This window comes from Spodoptera frugiperda, chromosome 3 (genome assembly GCF_023101765.2).
Source record: "Spodoptera frugiperda isolate SF20-4 chromosome 3, AGI-APGP_CSIRO_Sfru_2.0, whole genome shotgun sequence".
NCBI classification, from domain to species: Eukaryota; Metazoa; Arthropoda; class Insecta; order Lepidoptera; family Noctuidae; genus Spodoptera; species Spodoptera frugiperda.
In genome coordinates, this window is record NC_064214.1 from 2,011,528 (window position 1) to 2,022,301 (window position 10,774).

The 10,774-nt window shown below is 32.1% G+C and overlaps 1 protein-coding gene across 1 annotated transcript in view; it reads left to right on the forward strand.

Moving 5' to 3' along the window:
* The window catches only part of LOC118274183 (lachesin), an 88,807-nt gene extending 86,647 nt beyond the window's left edge, over positions 1 to 2,160 (forward strand). The window contains exon 11 of the mRNA XM_035591614.2: positions 57 to 2,160. Coding sequence (XP_035447507.2) covers positions 57 to 271 — 215 coding nt within the window. The 3' untranslated portion in view covers positions 272 to 2,160. The remainder of the gene's footprint in view (positions 1 to 56) is intronic.
* The last annotated feature ends 8,614 nt before the right edge of the window (positions 2,161 to 10,774 follow it).

A 10,774-nucleotide genomic window follows, 5' to 3' on the forward strand; every position in this document is an offset into this window, starting at 1 on the left:
AAACGTAAAATGTTTCTTTTGAACAGAAGAAAGTCAATGTTATATTTGTTTTGTAGACACAATGCAGAATGTGATCGAGCAGTCCGTTCTCGACAACAACTGGTTGCCGACTGCCGATTCTGCGGCGACGAGTCACCATCAAGCCTTTACTATCCCCACTCTCGCACTACTCTCAGTGCTGCCATATCTAAAATATATTATTAGTAGTAGTTTTTATGCGATTATTGTAATTAGCAGGAATTTTCAATTTGTAACACAGGGTGCAAGATGATAAGTTGTCTTGTTTACACGGAAAATCAGTGTCAATTTAGTATGATAGGATTTCTTTTTCTTTTATTTCAAGTTAGCCATTTGTTTTGCACCAATATTTTACGTGGATTCCGTGTTCAAACAATTTTAAAACTAATATTTACTTTATGGCTTCCATTTCCAAAGTAGAAAATATTTTTTTTCGGTACCATAGCATATTCAGTAGAGTGTAAATCAATTCAACAAGGCTAAAAGATTTTTGAGAAAAAAAAACAAGTAAATTGGGCACGTATTAATAATGACTAATGACTATGTAACATACATAAAACTAAATTAGTTGAAAACTAAATATTCCAACGTTAATTTCCTTAAGTTATTTGTAAGGGTATGTAAAAACGTTAAATCTGTAAATAGTTACCAAGATGTTGGTGTTTCGGGATAATTGTGATGGCATTATAAATATGTAGGTAAGTTAAAATAGTGATTATGTAAGAAAAGCCTACTCAAAAATATACACCATTTTTACTTTCTTAGATCTTTTGCTATTCATTCAGATTCAGAATATAAAACGACAAAATTAAATACAACGTTCGCAGTAAAATGGCTAGAATGTAATATAATTTACTGTAAAAAAATCAATTCAATTTCAAACGCAGGGACATTTTACTTGATCCAGTCATGAACTCAAAGTTTCATTAAATATTTTCAGAATATCAATCAAACTTTAATCAAATTATATAATTGATATATTTTAATTAAGTTATCGCTTAACGTCACCTATTATAATTAGTTTATCTACCAATTTAACGAAGATATCCCTATGGATTTCTCGTGATTGGTTTCTGCAAGAAAAGACTTTAAAAGATAGACACAGCTACTAGAATATTCTTAGACATATACAAAACGTCACGCCTGCCTCCCATGGAGGTAGACAAAGTCAATAGGACGCCAATTGCTACGAATCTTACATACCTCTTTCGCTTCATCAACTACGAATATTCAAATAGAACGAAACAATGCCACAAAGTTATTTAAAATGTTCTTCTAAAATAAAAGTGTTTTGTCCTATCCTGGACTATAATTACTCAGAGTGACTGTGACTAAATTCTGACCTTTAACTTTTTTTCATAAAAACCTGTATTCGTCGACCTCATAAAGTTTTTTAACTTACTAGTAACTTAGTTAAGTCCTACATTGTGATGGCTTGTTACTGTTTTCATAAGTTTATATTTTTGGGTAGGCTTTGTAGTTAAATATAATGTACAAATACAATAAATTAGTAAGAATACAATTGTGTTTTGAACACAAGAACTGATGGAGAATGGATTTTTATAAGTACTTTTTTTTTAGTTTGAAATTATAATATATGTTCTTTCATTACATACAATAATTGACTTTATAAACTGAAACTTAAGCTCTATTTTAATTTAAAATGTTTGTACAATAATACTTTCATTGCTATTCTTCAGAAACATAAAATCTGAGTGCTTGCAAATTGAATTTTCATATTAATTATAAAGAGTTCATAGTTATTATTGTGGTCATAACTTGAATACATTTTTAATTGTCTTGTAAAATTATACTTTAGTATGTTTGTAATAAAATTGTATTTTCTTTGTTTAAACGTGGCAGACTGATGAATTTTGTATGTATTTGTATTAATGGTGAGCGTGTAATTAACTAGTGGGCCTAAAGTAATCGTAATGTTTTACCGACATCTTCCACGTACTAATGAAATATAATCATTATAAAGCATATCAAGTAATTGTATAAAAATGTAAATATTCGTAGTTCTAGACTAAATAAAAAAAAACGAAAGAAGTTTTTAGAAGGTTCTCGAAGTATGAATTTATTTTAGAATTCTCAGTCCAGAGTTTGAATTTTTGTATAAAATCACTTAATTCATAATCTGTGCAAATCTAAGTAAAAATAACGTTTTTTTTTATTGTGTTCTATATAAAAGCGAAGAAGGCATGCATACCAAACTGAACATTTGATTTATACTTAAAAAAATTACAATTTTAGAAGTGAAAATGTATTTCGCTTCGCAAACCACTACTGTATACTGTTTTAATACTGAAACATTAGTAGTTAATTATTACGTTATCGGCTTACTTACGTAACTGTTTGATGAGGAACTTTACTAGTTTCAAGCCATACTAGAGGCTTATATTAATGAGCAGCATTCTGCGACACACGACACACGTGATGACGGCGTTAACGTCGTCGCCGAGTCATGAGCCTCTAGCATGCCTTGAAGCTAGTCGAGTTCCTCTTCAAACAGTTATATGAGTAAGCCAATAACATAATAATTAATTTAGTTATGTCTCACGAAAGTTATAATAAAAATTAACATTAGTAGTCGTGAAAATATTGTACATAATACTATTGTTTAGACTCTGATTTTGTTTCTAGTCAAGTATTTTTATATTTGTAATTTATTTGCTTTGCAAATTAATGGTTTTATTTTTAGAATACTTGATTATACATGTAGCTCCTATGATAATTTTATTCTGTTTACACTCAAAAATAGACTTATAGATAAATTCTTTTTAATTTTCAGACTAATTCAATATTGCTTAATTTTATTTTTAAATTGTTTTCATTAGGAAAGTAAAAAGGTTTAACCTTTCGCTATTGAAAATACAGTTTGTAATATCAAAGGTAACGTAATTAAAATAAAAGAGACTAGATGATGAAGTAGAGTAGGCTCCATAAAATAAAATTTGGGTCAATAGTTCCAGTAAAAAGGCGACTTTTTCGTACACAGCCTTTTTGTAAACCTGCAAATATTAATAAACGCTTCGAGGCTCATTTTTATGATAAAACAGAGGCTAAGTTGAGAACAAATTTATTAAAAAATGCTTTTATTGCTACTTTGAATCGCATACCAGTTTGATGTAAATTGTATCTTATGATTTAAGTATTAAGGTTACTTTATGTACTTTAGTTTTTTGACTTATGACTTTACAGTGCTAAATTATGTTTAATGTAAGCGTTATTTAGTTTTAGGAAGAATGTTATGTACATATTGCTGGTAATTAAATATAATCGCTAATATGTATTTAGGTAGGTATTGTTTTAAAGATAGGCAACTGCCACTGAATAATGTAAATAAATAAGGAATATCATTAAACGAACAATTTATAATTAAAATATCTTGTTTTATTTTTAACAATACCTTTAGCTAACTCATCATCAACATCCTGTCAGCTACAAGACGTTCACTGATGAACATAGGCCTCCCAAAAGAGTTCTAAATCTATCTGCAATCTGCAACTGGTAAGTTAATTCGTACAAGTATTTCATGAGCTAAATTGTTTTCTAGTGTAATAAAATCTTAAATCTATAATAGGTATATAGGTACTTTGTAAAACCAGTAAATATATTTTTCATATAACAGTGTGATTTGACACTGAACTAAATATAATTCTTGACTTTCAATGACATTAAATAAATAATAAACTCTGACACTCGATAGCGGAAAATTAAAGGCAACGAAAATATTCAAAAGGTGCTACGCCGTAGCCATTCGTAGCCAGCTGCTACGAGAAATATTGCTACGAAAACTACGCCATTGGGATTATAGTTAATCCAATATTTGTTTATTTAATACTATGTTGAATACAATGTTTAAATTTATATCATTTCTTTCCCTTGAAAAACTGTTGAACTACTTTTATATTCAAGTGCCATGAAAATCTTAAAAAAGATAAAACTGTCGACAGCATGTTTTAATGTTTGAAATATGAATAGAGAAGCGTTCGACCATGCAACGTTTAAACGCATATATATTTTTCTGGTGTGCTCTGCCAAAAAACTGTGAAATAATACTAAGAGTCAGCTCGTTGTAAATCTTTACATTGTAAGCTTTTACAAAGCCTGCTGGATAGGAATGGTGTTGGCATGGGTACAATGAATAAAATACATGTGAAATGCTAAGTTTAATTTTCTTTATTCTTAAGAAATTTTCGACTAAACACTAAAGATTTTTATGGCACTTAGGATCACAAAATCATATGATAGAAAGAATAAAAATAAAATAAAAACGTACGAATCATTTTGACTTTAAATACAAACGCCGCAGAGTCTAAAATTCAATGATTTAAAATTTTACATTTCTTATTTACCCTCATCTTTTATGAACTGTATCCTTCTGACACACACTCCAACCACAAAATTCGTGTAAACAATGCGTACCATTAACATAACTTTGCGTATAAAATATAAGCATGGGAAGATAGCCTTTATCCCATTATTTATAATGACGTTAATGCTGTAGCAGTCACAATCTTTGTAATGCAAATGATAGATCTAAAACAATTTAAATGTTAATTTATTTAGCGTTGTGGAAAATTAAGAATAATTACAGAGAATTGGTGTAAGACGCTGTAAATACTTAGTTGTTAGAAAAAGAAAATTTTGGCGAAGGAGGTACGTTTTTTGAGGAGCAAAAATCATAAAATGACTTCTCCTGCTTCAGATGAGGCAAGAAGGAGTGTCAAACTCTTACTGACCAAAACCACCCCGTTCTTACTCCTGCTTTGAGCCGGGATACCAGTAACCCACAAATTTGTCCGTAACCCCAAGTGGAATAGACACCTACAATTATTACAATGAGCTATAAAATTAAATATGTTTCTTTAGTCCCGTAAAATGTTAATGATATTAAAGATTTTGATTCTAGGAAACAATATCAAATTCTGTAAAGATAATTGATTTTCATCTATATCTGAATAAACAAAGACTGACCTTTTAACAAAAAGAAAAAAATAAATCTTCATATTTTTCGAGACACGTGTATCTTCTTAACTTTATAAGGATTGTTTTGTACCTTGAAAATAGCGAAATAAAAAGATTTATTGTAATTTTTCACATCATAACGGCACTTGAACAAGTATGGAGATTCTTGTGTAAAGTACCTCAAATCAAACTCAAGAGGCTTTGTCATTATAAATAGACAAGGCCTAAGGGTTTCTAAGGGTATCGTAGAGGGGCACTTGGATGTTTAACTTGTCTCAAGAAACCTTATAGCAAATAAAAAGTAATGTTGAAGTTTCTACATTGTTCCTTAAATATAATTTTATAGTATACTAGACTGTGTAGTGTGTATCTTATACTACTATTGCCCGCGACTTTATTCGCCTAGAACAATGACTTCTGACAAAATTTAAGTTTTTTTTTTCTTAAATATAATATTTTGTTCTTAAGTAAAAGTAGATTAAGTTACTCCTTGCTATATGAGCTACCTGCCCATAAAAGCGGGTTGGATTCCCGCACGGAGCAATTCCTTGTGTGATGCACAAATTGTTGCTTCGGGTCTGTGTGTCATTTGTATATGAAATTGTAAGTATGTCAACACACCCACGACACAGAAGAAAATCCTATTAAAGGGCAACAGTAGGGAAATATATAAACATAATATTACTGTATTCACATAACATTCCAAGTATGCAAATTACTGGCGAGCATTATTGCCTAGGTAATATGATTAACTGAGTAATCTAACACGCGCCGTAACAGTCTAATTGTGTCAACAGTTTGTACAATGCTTGAGGAATGATGAACATATTGTATGTATATATGTTCTCGTATAGCAAATGTGTGATGTGGTAATTGTACATGTGTACCAGTTATGTTCTGTTTTCACTAGTTATGTTTATTGCCCTACTAGCTGATGCCCGCGGCTTCGTTCGTGTGGATTACGGACTTTATGACTAATAAAAGTAGCCTATGTTATTCCTTAGTACATCAGCTACATGCTAATAAAATTCTCGTCAAAATTGGTCGAGCCATTTCAGATATTAGCTAGAACAAACAGGCAGACAGACAAAATTGTATGTATCATGCATTTATATGCATGTGGTAAAAAGCGATTCAATATTTCTGACGGACAATTTTTATTTAGACTAGACTAGATAGCTTTCTGCATGAAATCCTAAGGAGGACATATTGTAATTCAATACATAAGAAAATATTCAGTGAACACGTGTACCAGAAAACTACGTGCCATAACAACCGATGCTCATATAAACAAACAAACGAAATATACTAAGAATTTTCATCAAATCTATCTAATCTCAAACTTCTCAAGTGCGAATACCCCCAAATCTACTTGAAAACAAACTTAGATTAGCTTTTCACAATCCTAAGTAAGGTTTCTATTGATTGATCGTAGCTTAGAAGATCTGCTTAAACTTTTATCATTCTTTAGCACATCAGTTTACGTTGTTAAGTTAAACACCGTCTATTTAAACTTAGACTTAGAGGAAGATTTACTACAAGAGTGGAGAAGTAAGTGTAAAATATTGTTCGTTGGAGTTACGACCTTCTTGCACGGACCTTGTGAACTAAGTTCTATGCAATTGTTCAGTGTCTTTTGTGTGTATATTTTAGATGTATATCTTAAACATATTTTTTTACGAGTACATGATACAAACAGCTCACTATTAAATTTTATAAATGACGAACACATTTCACTCCAGCTTTCCAGATTTGGAAACAAATCAACAGTATTTTTCTAAAACTTTTCTGTTTTCATTGTACTAAGCGCTTTCCAAAAACTAAAACTTACCTACAATCAGCAAATATTTTAAAATTCAATCTCTATTGAAATAATATTTTTCTAGAGACCAAAAAAATCAGCTTTTGCCACAAGAATAAACCTGCGTTTTATCGTACACAAATCGTGTCCAACTTCATGTAAATAAAACTCAAAACCAGTGTAAGAACATTGGTTTTTAAAGAAAAATTGTGGCAAGATTATTTATCATTTTGATCTCTCTAAGATTGGTGATAACGATGGCCATAGTATCATACATTCGAAATCTCCAATAATAAATCAGAGCTTCATCCTTCGTAGAAAAGATTCTCAATAAATATGACTTCTATCTAATTTTCCGAAGATGAACAGGTATAAACAAGTCCATTGTCTTGCCTCTCCCCCATGGGAGACAGGCGTGAAGTTATGCATGTTTGTATGAACAGGTATATATGATTACATATTACTACTTGCCCTACAGGGTAGATAAATCTGAATACCTCTTAACGATAGCATTAATTTGGCTTGACCATGACTTATATTCACGGCATAGGGTCGCCCACACAGAAAAGTTAGACAAAAGGTCACATCAAAACCCAAGGTTATATCACTGTCTATCTTAATAGGACAAACACGTGTAATATTTATATTATAAAAAAGAAATATAATAGATACGATATCAATTGCTAAATGTAAACTGTCAAGTTCTTAATAGAAAACTTTCAAAATTTCCCAAAAAAAAATTAATTTGTGAGTAAAAAACTGAACAAAAAGGAGTTTTGAAAAGTCACGCCAAAAATTAATCTTAGGACTTATAACGAAACAAGACCGGATTTTCACTGGCCAGCATTATATTTTAAAGCCTTTAGAATTTTACCTTACAGTCCTAAGTCATAAATTAACGCAGCTAGACATTTTTTTGTGGTTTTAAACGCTTACGGGACCGACTTTTTGGTCCCGGGAGCACGAATTTCTAAATTTTTAGGTCGGGTATTAGTGGCTCTTTTGATTTAAAACTTCCCAGACTGTTTTAACAGTAAGTTGGTTGTGTGACTGTTAAACACGATATTTTCAGTCAAAAGGATCCCTATACGAGTTTAATTGTTATTACAGAAAAGATGCTACACCGTTTCTATCTATTAATAACATTAAATAGATTAAAAAAAAATATTTTAAATTAACCGTTCACATTTTTAAAACAAGTAGTCATAATATTTAAGGCTTGTTTCGCAATGTCCGCTTGCTTTAACGTTCAAAAGTGCCTTCCCAGTATATTTTAAAGTTAAAATAATGTTGACTTTGACTTTGACTTACATAATGTATAGCCGCTATGTCTAACTATCAGACATATAAGTTTATCGGGTACTTATAATACGGAGGTGGTGAAACAGACGCTTAATGTTCCACAATGCTCTTTTTTTTCGAATAGTACACTGGTTATCGAAGCTTTCAAAAATTAGATACTGTAATTAGATACCCACGCAGAATTAACTTTGAAATGTTTTCGCTGGTTTCAACGGAGGTTATACGTAATTCACCGGGTTTTGGTAGGGGATTGAATGACAGCCTTGACGGACACAGGGGTTTACAGCTGGGGTTTATAGTAAAATATAGACGAGTGACGAAGTCAAGCCTTATTTTGATGATGAAATTAACACTTATAATAGTGATATTTTGCAAAAAAATATATGTGTATGTAGCTATAAACTAATTAAAAAGATTACGAGAATAATATTTATTCCCTCCCATCCTTTTTTTAAGTGGGGAAAATCATCCAATGAGAAGTCATTGGCGGACGAAGTCCCGCCTTAGGTGTCAGAGGCGAGAGCGAGTGTCAGACTCTTACTAACTAAAAACACCCACTTTCTACTCATGTTCTAAGCCAGAACGCCGGTAACCCGCTACGTAGTCCGCAGAGTTTATTAAAAAACATCAGAAAAAGTTACCTACGTAATTGATATTTTTCTTAATGTCAATAGCTGATGTTGACATTATTATGATAGTCAAAACAAAAGAAAAATATTAGCAATTTACTTACTAGATATTAAGTAGAGCATTACTTTAGATACACATATTCGTTCAGTAAAGAAATATAGAATATTACGTTTCATTAATAGTATTTGACAAGAGAATTTCGTTTACTTTAGGGACTAGCTATGTACGTATTCCATTGCCGTACTTTGCGTGTCTGCTGCAATATTTTGTACATTAAAATTTAGGTGTATACGTTTTTTTAACGTATGGAAATCCTCATGAAACCTTTTATCTTACGATGTTTGTCAGACAGCATGTTATGTCAGACTCTTGCCTACTAAAACTTCACTGAGTTGAGTGAACAAACTCACCAGTGACACTCATTTTATGTTGCCACGTTCTATCTTCCATGTGAAATCCAATGGCGACTCATACCACGCCTTTATCTTTGAGGTCCATCGTTTCTCGGTCTCTCTCTGTAGTTTCCTTTTGAAGCATAACAGTATCACAGAAGGTGACTACGGCCTGCCACGCTGTTGGATCTGATAGCATAGCTTAAATAACTGTCGGTAAGCAAAGGTAGATAAGTAGGTTGGATAAATATACCTAATTACATATCATTACCAACATAATAAAAGTTTTAAAACACATACTATTTACCCCAACACATTATTCAACTGTACAACAATATAACGTCATACAATAAAGTCACCTTGACACGGATTAATTGTCAATAATAACCCCCTATCTGCCACAGTGGGGTTTGTTACTTGTTATATTTGTTTGGACCCCGGCTTGAAGAGGGTTAGCCGAGTATCGTAATTTATTTACTGGCCACTCTGTGATGAACTGTCACGGTGTCTAATGGTTCTAGAATTAATATTACAGGTCATGGCTGTCATGAAAGGGTTGGTGTGTGATGTCCAGTGACATTGATTGTTCGAGGGTTGACGTTTTTGTCCTATAGATAATTGGTTAAATTGTTTGCGCCGGTGTATGGACTAATTGTTGCGATTTTATGATTTTGTTTTATTTAGTTTTTATTGCTACCCATAGGTATGTATTTTTAAGGGGCCTTAAATAACACTAACTTTTGATCAAAACCAAAATTATAGTTTACAAAAATAAAAAAAGGTATATTAAGTGTTACTTCGCAAGGTGTAAACATAAAATCCCATAATTAGCTGGATATTTTAGAAATATTTTAATTACTTTCAAGTATCACACTATTCACACATTCACACTAATATTATAAAAGTGAAAGTTTGTTTGTTTGGATGTTTGTCCGTCAATCACGCTGAAACTACTGAACAGATTTTGATGAAACTTGGTATACAGACAGGGTATGAGTTGACTTAGATGATACAATACTTTTTATACCACGGAAAAGTGGGCGAAGCCGCTGGCAGAAACTCTTTAAGAAGTTCAATTCAACAAATATTTTTAAGAAGTAACGATCTCACCAGCTAAATCATTTTCAAGCTCTAGTTTTCCTACCCATATAAAACGATAACATTATTTTTCATTCGTTAATACACCAAAGCCTACATTTATAGTGTAAACCAATATTAGGCGCAGTGGCTTTGTTTGGCAAGGATCGGGTGACAGCTGCGCAGATAACATTGGTATATGTGTGTTATCGAAAATACTAACACGCGTAGACACAACGTGAAGTTAGCAAATATTTTGTATGTTAAACTTGGTGTTACTAACCTTTTACTCTTTTGGATTACAAGAAAATGGTATTGAAGTATACATAACATAATGTCATGCCTTTGCAAGAAAACAATAATACCTGCCTTTTTAAGAGGGGAAATCGTCCAATGAATTCTCCCACCTTGGTCGAAGCGAGGAGGAGTGTCAGACTCTTACTGACTAAAAACCACCCCGTTCCTACTCCTGCTCTTCAAGCCGGAGCCCCGGTAACCCGCTAGGCAGCCCGCAGCCCTGAATAATACATGCCTGTCTTTGAAATTGGCTCGAGAAGTCAAATTCTCCGCAGTCGTACTT